General features: G+C 37.3%; 1 protein-coding gene and 1 long non-coding RNA gene across 3 annotated transcripts in view; one reads left to right on the forward strand and one right to left on the reverse strand.

Moving 5' to 3' along the window:
* Window positions 1-2235: 2235 nt before the first annotated feature.
* Window positions 2236-20623, reverse strand: part of tspoap1 (TSPO associated protein 1) — a 137155-nt gene continuing 118767 nt past the window's right edge. For both annotated transcript variants that reach the window (XM_082171204.1, XM_082171205.1), the window contains 7 exons: window positions 20422-20590; window positions 16508-16576; window positions 15341-15394; window positions 14188-14291; window positions 14028-14099; window positions 8510-8611; window positions 2236-6653 (listed from right to left, as the gene is read on the reverse strand). In XM_082171204.1, the coding sequence (XP_082027330.1) occupies window positions 6423-6653; window positions 8510-8611; window positions 14028-14099; window positions 14188-14291; window positions 15341-15394; window positions 16508-16576; window positions 20422-20590 (801 nt within the window). In that variant the 3' untranslated portion in view covers window positions 2236-6422. The remainder of the gene's footprint in view (window positions 6654-8509; window positions 8612-14027; window positions 14100-14187; window positions 14292-15340; window positions 15395-16507; window positions 16577-20421; window positions 20591-20623) is intronic.
* On the forward strand, window positions 4230-20577 carry LOC309499852. The gene is made up of 3 exons (XR_014206364.1): window positions 4230-4310; window positions 16409-16564; window positions 20437-20577. It is a non-coding gene; the product is annotated as an uncharacterized lncRNA (long non-coding RNA).

Below are 20623 nucleotides of genomic sequence, written 5' to 3' on the forward strand. Positions count from 1 at the left end.
TGCAAAGTTCTTCTGTTATGAAATGAATGCAGTAAAGCAGCTATTCAGCTCAGTTTGGTTCAATTCAGTTCAGTGTTATGAAGCAAACTCAGTTAAAACAGCTTTACGGAAAAAGTTCAGCTCAAAGCATGTGGTCTGTATTCTAATGTCTCTTAATATTCAGAAAAACATAAAAAAATGGGTTAATGTATTAAAACACACTTAGGCCTTTAATTGACTTAAAATTATTTGACTTTTTACATGAAAATATCTCAATATTTTTTAACATATAACAAAATGTCTCAGTTTTACATGGTGTTATTTTTAATGCAAAACATTCTCATGGCTTTTTCCCTTTTTTGAAGGACAAAGGCATTGAAACGGGCGGGTAAATGTGTCATAGTGAAACCAAACGAGACGAGAGTCAACTTCAGATCACATCTCTCTCACCACACCTTTTTCCACTCGGCTTTTTATAATTGTTCAAAACGCATGCGGCTCTGACCTCAAGCAAGCGCACACACACACACAACACACACACACACACTTAAAAAATCCCCCGGCTCAGCTCTCACACACACATCGTCTCGTCAAGTTGTCATGGTTGCAAACAGACTTTGAAAGGCTGGTCTGATAAAGAGAGCTGGGGAATTGAAACCTGGGCCGGTGTTCCCTGTATGAAAATAAACGCTCAGGCCTTCAAACCGAAGCCGCTCTAAACGAGAGAAGGAAGCTTCTGTTGTCCTTGTCCAGATATAAAGAAGAAAGAGAAGAACGCTGTGGTTTCATGCCACTTTAAACCTCGTGTGCATGTCAATAACCGCTGAAGAGACAGACCAGACCCTTTTCAAACCACCGCGCTCCAGAGATCTGGGTTAAAAATCACATTCACTCACACACTCTCTCACACTCTCTCACACTCTCTCACACACACACACACACTCTCTCACACACACACACACACACACTCTCTCACACACACACACACACTCTCTCACACACACACACACACACACACACACACACACACACACACACACACACACACACACACACACACACACACACACACACACACACACACACACACACACACACACACACACACACACACACACACACACACACACACACACACACACACACACACACACACACACACACACACACACATTCATCATCAGAAACGTCAAACTAGACCACGTTCCTTGCATCATGCAATCAGAAATGCTTTGTGAAATAAATAATATTCTTTAAGCACCAGCATTTGTTCTGTCAGTGTGTATGCATGTCTTTTGCAGGTGTTGCACACAGGAAATATCACACACACACACACACACACACACACACACACACACACACACACACACACACACACACACACACACACACACACACACACACACACACACATGGGCTCCTTCCTGTGCCTGAACAGATCATATCTCCACGTCTGCTCTTTTAGGCATCATCTACTTAATTTTAGACATGAATTGAGTAAACTGTGCATTTCTGGGTCTGTAGTTCAACCTGGCTCAGTTTGATAAAGTCCTGGCATGGTTTCTCCCAGCGGCTGATCACTCACTTCCCTCTGATGGGGATTTGAGAGACACACTTTGGCATTTCCTCTCGTGTTGCAACTGTTAGGCAACAAACCGAAAGAGCTCAGGAGAACAGAAAGCAAGATAAGGCTGAGAAACCCTTATCTATGACATGTGTGTGTTCATTTAAACCTTCTTAAACATTTCACCCCCTAATTGTACAATTAATTTGCATCCTTTTTCAATAGAGAAAAAAAAAAATTGCATATTGGTGCAACAAAACAAGTTTTTATTATTCGCACTATTTAATCGTACTAATTGGCATTAACCAGAACTGAGAGCCCTAAATGAGTTTTCGACTTCAGTCTCCCTGAACATGCACCTGTTAAACACACACTAATCTTCAGACGTGAATATGCGTGAGCGGTGGGCAGAAGCAGCGAATGACAGCAGAGCCTGAGGATCTGACTGTTATGCCTCTTCCGGTGTGGTTGAGGAACACGTGGTTGGCAGCGAGGTTAAATACAAGCTCTTCTCCTCTTTTAGGCCCATTTCTACTTGGGCTGGAGAAGAAGACTTGCTAACACAGCACTGGAGAAGAACTGGAGAAGAACTGGGCCAATATATCAGTACTGGGCTCGATCCACAGGTGCGGATGTAACCCAGCGAGAGAAGTGTGGATGGGTAATGTATGCCTATGGTTATAATAGTATGATTTTTGCTTTTTTTTTTTATTACATTTTTGTTACTGTATCACATGATGCGTAACTTTATGTGTTAATCTCCTGCATTAATATGTTCACATTTTTCACTTTAACGTTGGGTCATGTTGGATTATCCATTGACGCATGTACAAAATCTGTTCGATAATGGTCAAATTATTTTTAAGAATAGTTTCTGTTAAGCTAAAATATTAAAAGTCCACAATTTTTTGGAATGCAACAAATAGTATTGTAGTTTAACATTGTTTATTAAGTAATCATGTCGAATTATTTTTTTTAAATGTTTCTGTTTTTGTTCTTCTAAAATGTTAAAAGTCCACAACGTGCTTTTTTTTTCTATCATTGCAGTTTCTTTTTTTAATACACATGAGCATTTTAAATATGTATTTGTAAAGAAAACGCCTTCGTTTGAAGGAAAAAGCTTACTCATGATCATCAAAATGGCTGCCATGTGATGAAAAGGGAAGACGTTGGTTTTGTGACGCATTGTGCATTTCTAACATTTTTATTTCACTCCACCCGTTTTCCAAAGTTGATGTAATTGTGTATAGACTTTAATGCAGTTCAACATAATGTTTGTTGGGGTATATTTGTTGTAAGTTTGAACATTGTGCACCAAATCATTTGGCTCAATGAATTGCGAAAACTGTTTGATTGTGCATGTCGTTTGCAGTTTAAAGCCGGTGTAAAGTTTGGGTGGGGTTCACATGTTGTGCACAAGTGGAAATGTGTGTGTGTGTGTGAAGGAGGAGCTTGAGATCGCAAGCGTTTATCCAGAGGAGACGTGGACACCTGGACACTGGGATGTACAGTGCAGTCATCCATAAAGTAGAAAGCACTACTAAACCCCTCGCCACAGTGTAGTGTTTCCTACTTTATGGATGAGTGTACTGTTGGCTGCTGGGAAACTTCACGGCGCTCCACGCAGAACGACGGGAAAGAGAAAAGAGGAAGTCGCTTTGTTTCGTAAAGCCGCACACGTCTCATAGTGTCAAAACACGTCCACGTGAGGCGGTGGTGCGCTTACAGAGACTAAAGCCAGCTTTCTCTGCTAAATCATCCAAAAACACGTGTCTTATGAAATGCAATGTGATGTTTTAAAACTTCAATAAAACAGAAAAGAAATAAAACTTGGTTTCGTCTCTCATCATTCACGACACAAACTCATTTTATGTGAAAATATACTTTATTTCTGTAAAAAGTCCATATTGCAACAAGTCATTCAAGTAAATCACTACGACGTCCCTCACAAAGCATGATGCCCGTGTGTGACTATCCAAAAACATTGTTTCGGCATGCACAAAAAATACTTTACCAAAAAGAAGCATTATTTACAGGTGAGTTTCCACACACACACACACACACACACACACACACACACACACACACACACACACACACACACACACACACACACACACACACACACACACAAAACAAACGCATTAGAAAAATGTACAAAAAACATCCACCTTCTGCAACAGACACAAGAATAGAGTTTCTTTCTCAATGTATGAAAATATCATACCTCAAATCACAAAAATACACTGACCTCAACACCGCACTGCAACAAAACAAAAAAAAAGATTTTCTTCCCGTTTTGTGTTCCAGTGCAAATAAACACTTTTAAATCAAGATGCATTTACTTGTGAATGACTTGAAAAATGCTTATACAAATATGCATATAAACAAACAATGGGGTCAGTCCCATTACTGGGCCCTTATTGGTCAGTTCATTTTCACTTAACATGGGGTGGTGGTGGCGCAATGGATAAGACACATGCCTTTGGTGTGAGAGACCCGGGTTCGAATCCACTGTGAGACACCAATGTGTCCCTGAGCAAGACACTTAACCCCTAGTTGCTCCAGAGGCGTGCGACCTCTGACATATATAGCAAGTGTAAGTCGCTTTGGATAAAAGCGTCAGCTAAATGAATAAATGTAAATGTAAATGTAACTTAATATCTTTCAGTCATTTTGCATCATGATTTAAGAGGCTTTGGATACTCGTACTGGACACAATATACTGAGGGAAGAACATCATTTCTGCAAAACACACAAACGCAAGGTACGTGCAACTACTACGACACATAAATAGAATAAATAAGGCCGAGTATAGATGGAAAACCATCATGCATGCAGTCATTACAAACACAGCTGTAGTAAACTTGAAGTTAAGACTAAGCAAGGTCTTATAAGGCTAGTTTTATTATGGCCTAGGATACGCCTACTTGCAGTAGCAACGATTACGGTCAGATGTGTGCGTTCCTCGTGGGAATCCCAGCATGCGTCTGGATTATAGTGCAGCGAGGGGAGCGTTTGGATCCTGGGGCTGTACAGTGCATCGCTACCCAGAACATAATGCCAAATAAGCTCGTTTAATGCATTCGAATAATTCAGTGCAATCAAAGTAGCATGAAGTAATGCTAAAGACAATGCTTTCTACATACACTGCAAAAAAACGACGGATTTTTGTCTTGTTTTACAAACAAAAGCAAAGCAAAATGACTAGTTTTCCAAAGAATGTATGAAAGTTTAAATATCTGCCAATGTGGGAAGAAGAATAAGCTTAATTCAATCATTTTCACACATTTATTCAGAAAACAGGACTAAAGTCACTTAGCTTCTCCAGTAAACGCGTCTTGATTTAACAATGTTTACACAAACTCTTTTTTTTTTGCAGTGTATTCGGAGTTTTGAGAATGTTTGAAACCTTCACCTACTTCCTGTCTGTGAGGTCGTTTGGGCCCTAGCTCCGCCCCTCTAAACGGCTGGCGCTCTGTGATTGGTTGTTAGTCGCTGTCGTTTTTTTTGGCAAGAAGATCAACTGTGTGTTTTGGACAGTCTCGCCTAAGATGAGCACGAGCTGACTTAAGACGCAAAACTGATGAGCAAACCTGAGAAATCATTTGACATGAGCCCTGTAAGACCAAAAAACACATGCTAGCATTTCAAACTAACTTTACCAGGGTGTTACATGTTGCAATATGAAGTCAAGTGTGTGTGTGTGTGTGTGTGTGTGTGGGGGGGGGGTGTTATGCTCACATGCTGTGACTTTACAACGCTCCTAAAACGGAGGAAAAGAAAAGAGGATCAAAACAATTACATCGAGAAAAAGTTAAGACAGAGCTCATGCAGAAAGAAGCCAATGTCTCACACACACACACACACACACCAACGTACGTTTATACCGTATCAGACATAAGTCAATGAATTATTAGAGTTATTTAGAGTTCCATGACGGTGAGTTTGAGAAAAGGCGAAGCTGAACTAAAACACATTATGTTCATTATGATCAATAAAACCTGTACAGAATCAGACGCTCGATATCGCGTTCACAGACGGATCGAAATAATGTGGTTCAACATGACATTTCAGCATGCAGATGACATAAACCAAGCTGATAATAACTAATGTCTGTATAGTTTGAGCCAATGAAAGTTTTAAATTTGAATACAATGAAATTCTCATTGATTTCTCTCAATGAAAAAAGCACATAAGTGTGTAGAATATAATAAAATGCTATTCTCAGTAGAATAATAATAATAATAATATTGTGAAACTGCAGAAAATATGGATTGAACTGTAACTGGGATGTACTATCAAACATATGAGAAGCTTTCAGCCTCGTCTGTGATCATTCATATTCTCTCCAGTGAAAATAACTGGAATAATATGCAAAGATTTGAGTTTTGAGTCACTGGTTTACATCAATGCCACATCTTCTAGTCTTCAGCGCTAAACATAATCAGCATAAATGGATAAAGGGACACAGTTCTGCAGTCTTGGACCCTTGCTTGTAGTGCAAAATATTTCTGTAGTGACTTTTATTTTGTCACTCCCCGTTTTATTTTCCAGAATTCTCCTCATAAGTGTGCTTTGCCTTCCAGTGGATGATGCTTGATTGATATTTCATGTCTAGATGCTGTTATTGAAGTTAGCATGAGCTCTATTCACAGCTTTGGTGAAACTCCTATTGCGATTATTTGCTTTGCAAAAAGAAGAAACAGTCCGAACACACGAAAGCGCTGGTACATTTGCGTCATTATGGCAAAGAGTCAGAGAATGAGAACGATTCTCCTTTTGTTCAGTCTCACACACACACACACACACACACACACACACACACACACGAGGAAAAGTGCAATCTGCAGATCCGTCCCGCTCACAGCCTGATGCGCTACTCCTTCTTGCTGGAGCCCAGCTTTCTGAAGAGCTTTCTGCCCTTGGAGAAGAAACCTTTCTTCTTTTTCTCGGGCAGAGAGACGTCGGGGAACGGAGGAGAGCAGCTCAGGGCCGGCTTTGGGTCAGGGGTCGCGTCAGGGGTCGGGTCAGGGGTCGCGTCAGGGGGCGGTTCTGGCTGAGAGGAGCTCACGGGATCGAGATGCTCAGAAGATTCTGTCTGGCTCACCTGGCAGACGCGAGACAAAACAGAATTACATAAGAGGAAAAATAAAAAGTAATAATAATAATAAAATAAAATAAAATAAAATAAATAGAAAAAATACAAAATTAATACAAATGATATAAAATATTTTTTAAATGCATGTATGATAAAAATTTAAAAAATGTAATTCAAAAAAAAAAAAAAAAAAAAAAAAAAAAAAAAAAAAATATATATATATATATATATATAAATAAATGTAATTAAATTAAATAAATAAAAGTACATCAAATTAAAATAATAATAAAATAAATATAAACAATAAATAAATAAAAAACTGAGAGAGAATTAAACTTTCTACTAATTACATGAGAGTTGTATAAAATAAAATAAAATGAAATTAATATAAAATATAAAATAAATAAAATACTTTCACACTATTTATTACGTAGCCCTGCATCTTGAAAAAAATATTTCCGCAAAAAAAAAAAAAATGATACATAAAAATAATAATAATAAAATAAATAGAAAGAATTTTTTTTTACAATAATAAATAAAAAATAATAATAAAATAAAATAAAAAATAATAAAAATAACAGAAAAAAAATTAACAATAAATACATAAATAAAATTAAATAAAAAACAAACAAACAAACAAATAAACAAATAAATTGTGTTTTAAATATTTGGGTGATGCAAATGTTAAAAGGTTTTCTGGTGGGATCTTATTAAACACGTCCTTAAGAGAGCTCACTGTGTGAAAAATGGTCGCCTATATGAGATATTGTGGGGATCCAAAGTAGAAACAGAAAAACACAGTGCCAGATCTGACAGATATGTGACATGATCTTAAAATAACAAGCTCATGATGAGAAGAGAGAGAAACCATGACATGAAGAGACAATACATCAACATGAAATATTGATTTAAGTTTAAAGGGCTAGTACAGCTAAAAAATGGAAAATCTCATCATTTTTCAGCCACTTTCTTCTGTAAAACACAAAAGCTATTTTGAAGAATGTTGGGGTTCATATCAGGGTTATTATCGTTATATTACAGAATCATTTTTGTTAACTAAAAATAAAGCTAAAATAACATATTAAATAAATAAATAGAAGGAAAAACTGAATTAGAAATGTTGCTAACTGGAAATCAAACTAAACTAAACTAATACTGAAATAAAATAAATCAACCCTAAATGGTTTTAAAAAAAAGATAAAAGCAAGACAAAAAATTAAAACACCTATTCAACATTTAATTTATTGCTATGATAGTATATAAATAATACTAAAACACACATAATTGGACCCCACTGACTGACAGAATAGTTTTGGGAATGATATATCACTGTAAAAAATGGTACAATGTGCAGTTTTTTCTAAATGCATAATTTGAGATTGTACAAAACTGGATCTATAAAACATTATAATATTATTTAGTGTCTTTCTCTGAGCGCGACAGCTTAGAAACACTCTGTTAAACTTCTCCTTTTGTGTTCCACAGAAGAAAGTCACTCATACGGGTTTAGAAAGAAAAGAGACGATGTGTGATTTCACACTAACCCATAAACCTTTGCTATCATTCATCTGTGTTCACAGTGTGAAGTTTAGAGTCACTATATTAGGAAAGGAGACACTAGAGAGGGTTTCAGATCTATGAAAGACTTACGGTCACTGTTTAAAGTGAACACCTCTCCTGTGCTTCTGAAAACCATGCAGAAATAAAACAAACACAAAGAGATAAAACACACATAAGACGACATGCAGAACAAAAGACATCTGGAGAAACTAATGCTGTTAATCAGTGACCGTTACGCTGTGATGGACAGAACAGAATGGAAGAGACATGCAGGACTGATGGTAGAGCATGCAGTGAACACACACCTGTGAATCTCTACGGCTCTCCGTCACGCCGTCCTCTTCCGGATCAGGAAAAGCTTGCAGGAAGTTGGAAGGAACGAGGCCTTTGTGTCCGTTGAGATCGCCCTGAAAACATCAACAAAAACCCATCATGCACTGCTGCTCTGCTTATACGCATTCAATCATACTTGATCATAACACAATACTTTCACACTACTTATGACGCAGCCCTGCATCTTGAAATTTTTTTTTTTTTCAAATTTAAAAAAATAAAATAAAATAATAAATAAATAGAAAGAAAAAATAAAATAAAACATTTAATTAAAATAATAAATAAAATAGAATAATGAAATAAAATAATAAAATTAATAGAAAGAAAACATTTTAACAAAAAATTAAATTAAAATAAATAATAAATTGTAAAAATGTAAAATAAATAAACAAAATAAATAAATAAAATATATGTTTTAAATATTTGTGTGATGAAAATGTGAAAACTTGTTCTGGTGGGATCTTATTAAACATGTCCTTAAGAGAGCTCACTGTGTAAAATCGTCGCCTACATGATTGAAAAAAAAAATGTTCTCCAAAATAGGGCCTAATTTAATAATGCTGAGTTCAAAAATATCAATACTTTCCATGACGTACATTTATTTTCTTCACAAAATGAATGAATAATGAAGTCGCTTCAAATTACATATATCCGCTTTATAATAACAAAAGCAGTCGATATCCCCTTTCACACAGCAGGATTACGGTAAGATTACCAGAACACAACCCTTCCAGTAAATACATATGTGTTGTTCATACAAGTGTTTTTACCGGTAAGACATTATTCACACATAAGTGCCAAAATATCAGTAAACTCTGTGATGTCAATCATCAGAAATGAGCCTTAAACGCTGAGCCGTTTTCTTCTTCCACACGGATGTTTCATTTCAGTTACAATTGTCTTTCCTTCTGAGTGACAGGCGTAAGGCGATGATCACACTGAACACAGTTGTGCTCTTAAAAACAACAGTTACTAACACTGCAATTGCTTTAGCAGCCAATAACTGCAGCGCCACAGCTACCAGACACTCAGCATTTTCACTGGCCACAATTTAGACCATAAACCACAGGGAAAAACTGCCATATAGATATTTTTAACATTTTGTCAGCAGGTTTATTAGGCTACTGTCACTTTAAGACCTGACACACGGATCCATTATACTGTTACACATGTGTTTTCTTTCTCAGCTGTTTATATTCACTTAAAGCATAACTGTGTTTACGTGAATATTCACCAAGACCGGCATTTGGACATTATTTTGTATGTATTTGACTGTTTAAGTGCAATAAGCAGTGAAAAAGATCTCAATTAAATACTGAGAGACAGCTTTATGTTCGAGCACTTTGAGTGTGAGCACAAAATCTGCAGGAATGAGTAAAATGATGTGCAATACACGCAATCCCACGCCAAAAATCAAGCCCTGTAACAGCAACAATATTCATCCGGAGCAAATGAAACGAGTGAGTGAGTGGAGGCGGGTCTGTGTGTCTCTCGCTGTCGGAGAGATGAGAGAGAGAGAGAGAGATGAGAGAGAGAGAGAGAGAGAGAGAGAGAGAGCAGCTGATATCGTGGATCTATTCCGGGAAATGAGTATTGGAAGCGTTTCAGAGTCGATATGTATCGAAAAATTTATATTTTTGACGACACTACATTACACTTAGTTTATTATTTCAGATGCTTTTTTAAAAGTCTACAATTGAAAAATGTGTTTATAATATATGAATTCAACCGGCCAAAGTGGCAAGTAGGAGTGACTGCGTTACACGCCACTGACGAAACACACAAGCTTTTGACAGGTGTTAATGTCAAGCCCTGGTTCACACACAGCATTTAATAATCAACAATATTATTGATCATCCTGCATTGACACCATTATATGAGAACTGAACTGAGCTGGACGATGACATCACTGTTTTCTCCAGAGCGGCTATATATATATCAGTGATGCGCGGGTTGATCCGAAATGAGCGGGTGCCTGCGGTCACCCGCGCTTACCCGCGGTTACGAGTCATCCAAAAATATTTTTAATGATATTCGGGTCGCGGTCGGTCGGGTCGTTTGAAATAAAGATGCCAATTAAACCTTTGTAATTTATATAGTAGCCTAGTATAGAGAGCATAAGCGGAGTGGAGCGGTGAGAATCTTCGCTCATCGCTCACGGAACTGTCCACCCCTCCGCTCCCGCGCTCAAAGCTACATCAGGCCGCTCCGCTCATTATCGCTCGATCAGCGCTCAACGCAGTTTGATCCGCGCTCCACTCAAATCGCCCCCCGCTCGCTCCAAAAAGGGGGAAAAAAATCTACATGTAGCCTATATCACTGTAGCTTAGACCACAGCCTTACCTCCTACAGAACTAATGAGCAACAACAACATTTTTCAAATAGAAATGTTTTATTTCAAATGACAAATTAGGCCTATGTAAGAAGGAATACAGCCTACACAAAGTCCTGTAAAATTAAACGAATAAATGGGCCTAATAATATGAATAACAATTATATAAACAAAAATATAGCCTACATAAAAATGTTAAAAGTAAATTTACTATTAGGCCAGAATTTTGATAAGTTAACTTTTGTGCAACGCGCACGATTAAAATTTAAATGGGCTTATATCCATTGTACACACAAACTGCTGTAAAATAAAACGAATAAATGGGCCTAATAATATAAATAAAATTTATATAAACAAAAATATAAAATAAATATACATAAACGTTTTAAAAGTAGGCCTAGGCTAAATTAACTATTAGGACAAAATTCTTATAACTGAACTTGTGCGCAGCGCGCAGGATTAAAATTTAAATGGGCTTGTATCAATTGTTTGCATTTTACGCTGTATTTAATTTAGGCTACACTTTAAGTTACCGTATTCAATTTGCTAACCTTTTGCTTTCTTCCCAGCGTGTTCACATATCACACTGCATGTTTTCGAGAGATGTGTCTTTTTAGATTCCAAAATTAATCTTTAGGCCTACTGACTGAAACGATGTCGTTTTCTTCTACCACATAATAGTTAGTTTTACACCTGTATGACTTCTTATTTTCCTTTTTGAAGTAGCCTACTTTTTGAACTCCATTATTGAGCCGAGTTTTGACTGAAAATAGAATCCATCTTGCAGTCATCAACAGTAGACTGAGTCAGGCTTGACTGAGCATGCTTCAGAATCTTGGTGTGCGCGGAGCGAAATTGGAGCGGGAAATAGGGCGACGCTCCATCCTTTTAAAAATGCCGCTCTGCGTTCTGTCCAAGATCCGCCCGCTTGCTCCCGCTCCACTCCGCTCACATGCAATTTTCTATGAAATACATAGGCCTACACTTTATTGGCTGAATAACTGGCGCGAAGATGACGCACGAGCTCAGTCTGCAGGTAGAGATGGAGGCGGCAAGAGAAAAGGTGAAGACTGGGGAGTGGAAGCTCCGCAAATACACAAACAGAAAGAGCAAAGTTGCCGAAATAATGAAAGATAATGACCAAAGTGCTGGCTTTGTCATGTGTATTTCTTGCTATGCATTTACTAGCCTACTTTTAAAAAATGCGGGTCAGGAAGCGGGTCGGGTACAATATTTTCTTTCTTTTTTTTTGCGGTCCGAGTTGCGGGCGGGTTAGTTGAAAACGTCGGTCGGGTCCGGGTTGTTTATACATTGACCCGCGCATCACTGATATATATATATATATATATATATATAAATGAACTAAATTAATAACTTTTTTACAACAAAAATGAACCATCACTGAACTCACTTAAGCTGGACTGTGACGCTATTTTCTTCTAGAAACAAACTTTGTTGCATTATTTTCCTGTTATCTCTGTAAAGCTGCTTTGAAACACTCTGTATTGTAAAAAGCACTATATAAATAAAGCTGACTTGACTTGACAGCATCATACCGGTTATTTAACTAGTAATGTTATAACTTCGCTTACTGGTAAATTGCCAGCACCAATTTACCAGTGTTTTTGAAAAGGTCCTGTTCACCAGAGATGGAAACCAGAGTCTTTGATTTGGACTCGAGTCGCACTTAAGTTGCAAAAAAAACAAAAAAAAACATGCAACTTGACTTGGACTCGTGAACAAGTGACTCGAGACTTGACTTGGACTTGAAGACAGAGACGTGTGAAAAGCACAAGTCATTTTGGTACGGCATTCCCGATTACGTTCTCTCTTCATCTACCCCACATGACAGCAAGAAACACTACATTTTACTATTCATTCATTCATTCATTCATTCATTCATTCATTCATTCATTCATTCATTCCCTATCAATATGTGCCACAGCAAACACACTAAGCCAGCCTGCTGTTACTTTAAGGCCGTGTGTCCACCAAATCGGCTTTCTCGCGGCTGGCGTATTTTTCCAGTTGTTTTCAATGGGAGCGCTGTGTTTTTAAAACGCCATAAGCGTAACAAGGAGCTGAGCGTTATTTTCACGCTGAATTGCTGAGCGTTCGCGTTTTTTACCAGTCGGCGAGAGTTGAAGAATGTTCAACTTTGGGTAAAACGCAGCGCTCATCACTGTCACTTTTTACCCAGCCGTCCAATCACAGTGGAGGAGGGGCGGGACTAATACCACACCGACCAACCGCCACATTCTGCTTGTACAACGTCAACAGACGACAACAACAAGCATAATCACGGAACAATATAATTTAAAACAAGAGCCAGAGAAAATACGTTACATTGTATCGACATTTTAATATAGAATCAACACAGAAACAAAATATGTGTGAAATGAGATACTAGTAACACTTTCGCGGACATTCTGTATCATAACAAGCAAAGCGTCTCAACTGAAAAAAAAAAAAATGCAGCGCTGCCATAACTCTCTCAATTGCCCATAGCTAGGTGTTTTCGGCTGGCTAAAAGTGCTTTGGTGGACACACGGCCTAAGAGCTGCACGAATCCAACATACTGTTACACACGCGTCTTCTTTCTCAACTGTTTATGTTCACTTAAAACATCCTATTCTGTTAATTAAATGCATTTACTTCATAGAAATCCTTCTCTGATATCTCCATTGTGCCCTGTCTGCTCTTCTTTCTTTGAGTTAATAGACATGCAGATGCAACGTCACTTACAATGTCTAAAGGGGAACATCGAAATAAAGTGTAACCAGCTATTATTCACAAAATGTGTTGCTGTTTGCATTTTGTTCTGTGACTGGCCATAATTCTAACCTTGAAATCAGGTCACACATGTGAAAATAAGGTCATTCATGCAAAACCCGGCTGAGAATTGAACAGATAACCGTAAACTGGCTCAGAGGAAGATAAAATCATGACTTTGTTGCAGTTTTTCTGGTGATTAAGGGATAATACAAGACTTCTTCACCTTACAAATAGTAGTCGAAAGTAAAAATGCTCATATTTTGAGAGTAAGGCCCTTTTTTTGGAATCAGCACCACAAACTTAGAAAGAAACAAGTATTGGATTTCCTTCAGCAAATGTGAAGCAGGCCGATGCTATGGATATACTTAAAAGAAGAAACTCACATAGTAGAAGCCATCATCGTCCATGTCACCGAGCACATAGATGACGTCGCCCGCACTGAAGATCAGCTCAGCCTGGAGTTGTTGAGATAAGAGTAAACGTTAGACACACACAGTCAGCGCAGACTCTTGTTACTAATATTATAAATAGTAATGACATCACCTCTATGTCTGCATTAGGGGAACTCTCTCTCGGGTCGTAATCAAAGATGGCCACCATCCTGCGGGGTCTCGAGCTTCCCATCGGGGCGGCCGAGCGGCTCAGGTCTGCAAGTCAATCAAACCACATCTCAATGATCGGAGATTAAGCTGGACCCTCTTTGATTCACTTCTGGGAAATGCAGCCCAAGTCAATAAGTGAATCAATCACAGTGGTCTCTGGTGAACTTGTATGTTTATTTGCATTAAATGTTATTTTCCAGATATATTCTAACAGTTTATGCTATGTTTTTTTGGGCATTATTGAAATAGTAACTTCAGGTTTATTATTAATAGCCATATTTGCTCGAATTGAGAATTTCAATGAACTGATTTAATTGAAATATTAGTTACACTGTAATTGCATGGGTTGAAAAATCTGCCCAAATTGCCCATTATTTAAAAAGTGCATTTCTGATAATGCCATAAACTTTAAACTGATATGAAAACTTTGTGATTAATCGCATCCAAAATAGAAGTTTATGTTTACATAATATATGTGTGTGTACTGTGTATAATTATTTTGTACATATAAATACACACACATGCATGTAAACAATGTAAACAAAAACAAAAAAGCATGTATTTTAAGAAATATTTGCATGTATATATATTTATACATAATTTAATATAAATATTTTATATATAAATAACACATTATTCTTAAATGTATAAATGCATGTATGTGTATTTATATATGCAAAATAATTATACACAGTACACATACATATATTATGTAAACACAAACTTCTATTTTGGATGCGATTAATCATTGCCCAGCATTAATATATATATTTCTAACTTTGCAAATCTTCTGATATCTACTGCTTTATAAAAAGACAGAACAGAAGAAAAAGGCACTTATGACAGAAAACACATGCAGGTCAACAAAAATCAACCATGATGCAAAGAAGCACAACTGTCAAACGCGAGACTGAAAGATAATTAGTGGTTAGAACAGAGATGAGGACACATCTTCATGGTGAAAGCATGCAGCGCTGCATCATCCGAGAGCACGTTAATATGCAATTAAACTGTCACACACATGCGGCTGGGAAACATCCGAGGAGGAAAACATGACTGGAGAGAGAAACAGGACGGGACTGAGGATTTCAAACCTTGACTGGAGGAGTCTATAGCAGACGTGTCCTCCCACACCGCAGAAGACTCCACTGGAGAAGGACAGAAGTGAGGGAGGAGGGAAGGGTTAGACACCATCTGATTGGCTGCCTGACCTTGATTGACACTTGGATTTATGGGTTAGAACTATGGGGAAAATGACTAATCAAACTAAACAAAACCAAATCAAATGATTGAGCTTATGAGTGCAGCAATCATGAGCCACAAACACACACACACACACTTCAGTGAGAGATGGTGAGTTGACCAAAGGGGGTTGAGAGTCCAAGCATTAGAAAGTACAAGTTTAAAGGAATTATCCCAGGTGCAATACAAGTTAAGTTTGACAACATTTATGGCATTGTCAATTACCACAAAAAAATAATAGTTATATTTTATATTATATATGATCATTTTGTTTATAATATGCATTGTTATTATATGTTTATTTATTTATTTTTAGCTTCTTTTTTACTATAAAAAAGACAGCATTTGTAGCATAATGTCAATTACAACAACATATATTTTATTATATATTATTAATTTATATATTGTTGTTCTTATTTTATATTTTCAATTTGCAGCTAAATTTTTTTTAAACAAAAATGTCAATTACGACAAATATTATTATTATTATTATTATTATTACATTCTACTTTTTTGCATTATTTTTCTACAAAAAGAATGTCAAATGTTATATTTATTTATATTATATCTATTATATTTTTAAGCTTATTTTTTCAACAACAAAAAAAAAAAAAAAGAAAGAAAAGAAAAGAAGAAGAGGCAGAAGAAAAATAGCAGGTCCAATTAATGCACTTATAATGGAATGCCATATTGGTTAATATTGTTTTTCTCTGTCTGCACGGCCTTGCATACATCAGCACAAAAGTTATAGCATTTTGACGCATTGTTTTCATTACAATAACATGCATTGAATCATGCAGAGTAAAACCAGGAATATTTATTTGGAATATTTATTTAAATAACTAAAAGGTTAGTTTTGATTTCATGCTGAAAAAATAAAACACTAAGAATATCTAATGCCCGTATCCCCCTTTGGTCAGGGTTCCTGATGCAGAAGCAGAAAGCTGGAAATTCAGCAAACCAAACGCAGGTGAAATGTGGGAGGAGGAGAAGGAGGAGACACGAGCGCTGACACACACCTTTCTTGGAGCGTCTAGGTTTCGGCGGTGCAGCGGTGCGGCGTGGAAGCGGTGCATGTAAGCGGGCGTCTTTATGAAATTTAAACAGGATACGAGGGAAAAAAAGACAAGTAGGCAGACAAGAATGAATGAGAAGCCAAAGGAAAAGCAAAACCTGAACCAAGCGGAAAATGAGAGAGTAAAGGCTTACTTCACCCGAAAATGAAAGAATCTGTCATCTTTTATTCGCCCTCATGTCGTTCTGAACACGCAAGTCTGTCGTTCATCTTCGAAAAATGTCCCTCCATCACAACTACCACTTTGACTCTTCAAAAAGTTGATGAAGAGATCGAAAAAAAACCCCCAATATGAATTGAGCGGTTTAGTCCAAATTTTCTGAAGAGACTCGTTCGCTTTATATGATGAAAAGATTGAATTTAGGCTTTTATTCACATGCAAACATTGATCAGCGAACATAAACAGAAGCTCAACCGACCAGTTTGACGCGTGAGAACAAACCTCTTGCTGAAGCTCAAATGTGCTGCGTAACACTAGAATGAACCTCATTGGTTATTGAAGCTCAAACATTCTGTGTAACACAAGAATGAACCTCATTGGTTATTGAAGCTCAAACGTGCCGTGTAACACGAGAATGAACCTGATTGGTTATTGAAGCTCAAACGTGCTGCGTAACACAAGAATGAACCTGATTGGTTCTTGCTGAAGTTCAAACATTCTGTGTAACACAAGAATGAACCTGATTGGTTCTTGAAGCTCAAACGTTCTGCGTAACACGAGAATGAACCTCATTGGTTCTTGCTGAAGCTCAAACGTTCTGCGTAACACGAGAATGAACCTCATTGGTTCTTGCTGAAGCTCAAACGTTCTGCGTAACACGAGAATGAACCTCATTGGTTCTTGCTGAAGCTCAAACGTTCTGCGTAACACGAGAATGAACCTCATTGGTTCTTGAAGCTCAAACGTTCTGCGTAACACGAGAATGAACCTCATTGGTTCTTGAAGCTCAAACGTTCTGCGTAACACGAGAATGAACCTCATTGGTTCTTGCTGAAGCTCAAACGTGCTGCGTAACACGAGAATGAACCTCATTGGTTCTTGAAGCTCAAACGTTCTGCGTAACACGAGAATGAACCTCATTGGTTCTTGCAGAAGCTCAAACGTTCTGCGTAACACGAGAATGAACCTCATTGGTTATTGAAGCTCAAACGTTCTGCGTAAAACAAGAATGAACCTCATTGGTTATTGAAGCTCAAACGTTCTGCGTAACACGAGAATGAACCTCATTGGTTCTTGAAGCTCAAACGTTCTGCGTAACACGAGAATGAACCTCATTGGTTCTTGCAGAAGCTCAAACGTTCTGCGTAACACGAGAATGAACCTCATTGGTTATTGAAGCTCAAACGTTCTGCGTAAAACAAGAATGAACCTCATTGGTTATTGAAGCTCAAACGTTCTGCGTAACACGAGAATGAACCTCATTGGTTCTTACTGAAGCTCAAACGTTCTGCGTAAAACAAGAATGAACCTCATTGGTTATTGAAGCTCAAACGTTCTGCGTAAAACAAGAATGAACCTCATTGGTTATTGAAGCTCAAACGTTCTGCGTAACACGAGAATGAACCTCATTGGTTATTGAAGCTCAAACGTTCTGCGTAACACAAGAATGAACCTCATTGGTTATTGAAGCTCAAATGTTCTGCGTAACACGAGAATGAACCTCATTGGTTCTTACTGAAGCTCAAACGTTCTGCGTAATACGAGAATGAACCTCATTGGTTATTGAAGCTCAAACGTTCTGCGTAACACGAGAATGAACCTCATTGGTTATTGAAGCTCAAACGTTCTGCGTAACACCAGAATGAACCTCATTGGTTATTGAAGCTCAAACGTTCTGCGTAACACGAGAATGAACCTCATTGGTTATTGAAGCTCAAATGTTCTGTGTAACACAAGAATGAACCTCATTGGTTCTTGCTGAAGCTCAAATGTGATGCAACATGAGGGTGAGTAAATGATGACAGAATTTTCATTTTTGAGTGAACTATCTCTTTAAACAACAGAATAAGCATTAGCTTCAGCAATGAGCCGCCACAGTGAGAAAGAAAGGGCTGAACCGCAACTGTAGCAAAGCATTCTGGGAGACACGATCCACGTTGTTGCTCTTTGAACTGCTCATACAGTGACCACAAAAACACACACATTACAATGACAGTACTTTGGCACTTTTGTAAAAATGGCAAAGCTTTGTGATCTGAAATGAAACTGACACTGTGAAACATGAACCAAATTAAATTAAGAACAGACTGAGATAAAGTGAGTAGTATTCGGCTGATCATGTGACATCACCAAGGTGGCCACTTTTTCATGTACACTTTTTACATAATTTTTAAAAAGTACAATTCATTCCTTCATGTGCAACTAGTTAAGGCAAGACACGATAGGTGAAGGGTAAAAATGTTTAACTATTAGATATCACCATATTTCTCCAAGTTGATTAATGACAGAACATTACAATTGTTTTGTTTTATAAGATCTCTGAAATGTGTAAATATGAAAAAAAAAAAAGAAATGAAAAAAAAAACTCAGCCTTTAAAGACAACCCTTTGAAATCTACAGACTCAAATAGTCAAGTCAAGTCAAGTCAAGTTTATTTGTATAGCGCTTTTCACAATACAGATTGTATCAAAGCAGCTTCACAGTATTCAATTTAAATAATACAACAAAGTTTGTTTCAAGAGGAATTTATTGATTGATAAAATTAAATTAAATATCCCCAAAATATCCCCAAATAGATAAAGTGCAATAAAACAAACACTTAAATATGTATTTTATTTTGGATGTTTTCTTTCCACCAATCACAAAATTGACCAGTGCATGAAAAAAAAACATGGTTTGACCTGTAGCGTCTTGCCTTAAATGAGAGAAAAAATACTGCATGCACCGTTACGAAGTACATAAAAGTAGAACTTTTCCACTGCTAACACTTTAAGAACTTAAGTTACAAACCCAAGTTCCTCAAACTTGTTAGCTTGAAGCCTATTTAAAAGCTTGTGTCTAAAAATGTAATTCTAGCTGTGCTAAAATGTCAGCTGTAGCTGGATTGTGGCTTTTTCTTTGGACGATTATAGGGGGTTAAGAGATTTATTTTTATTTTAGAACCATGCTCAAAATATGACCTTCAATAAATGTCAGTCAGACTACAAGCTCTGCTCCAAAACCTAGTCAGTTGTCTACCTAGACAGCACTTTAAGATCCCGTCGTGAAGACAGAAGCAGAATCTAGACTGCTTTTTAATGCTTCAAGAGAGTTTGAAGTTAGCATATGCTCAGTAATCAAATAAGAACAGAAAGCTCATTGAACACACAAATATTGGGTGAAATAGTACATTTTTGGATGATATAAACATGTTTAATGAATTCAATAGTGCATTAAAACAAATAAGTATATAACAAAAGGGGGAAAATAATTGTTCCCAACGTGTTTTGGTGAAAAAAAATATTTCTTAACGTGATTTCCCCCCCACTTTCAATTCTTTTACTTCAATGAAAGGTACGATTTTTGCTTTTTTAAAATTTGTATAAAATATCAAAAGGATTAACAATGCAGATTTATTTTTTACAGCCATCGTTGATCATATTTACCAAGGGGGCAAATAATTCTGACCAGCACTGTATGTATCAATTTCCTATCTAATTATGAAAGTATCTATTTCAAAAGTATCATTTCAAACATTTCAAGCCTTTGTACCTGTGATGCCTTCAATGCTGTCTAGGTAGGCCACTCACTGGAGTACAAAGCTATCATACAAGAACAGTTTGCTGGGCTCAAATCTGACTGGTAACATGATATGTTGGAGTAAAAACACAGATCGAGGTGTAGATGTACGAGTCTGACACGTGCAATGATAAACACACCTATCTTTTCCATAGATGCCTCTGTGGTGAGGAAGCCCTGCATCAGGAGCTGGTCTCTGGTCTCCTCATCATCAACCTGGATCTCTGAAACCATATTACACGGGACAAAGCCACGACGACCACCCGACTCGCCTCGGTAGAAACCATCTGCATCTTTGTCCCCGTAAACCTGAAGAGAAGAAACACTGCAATGAGCTTTGAA

Source organism: Leuciscus leuciscus (genome assembly GCF_965113295.1).
Source record: "Leuciscus leuciscus genome assembly, chromosome: 5".
In the NCBI taxonomy this organism is placed as follows: Eukaryota; Metazoa; Chordata; class Actinopteri; order Cypriniformes; family Leuciscidae; genus Leuciscus; species Leuciscus leuciscus.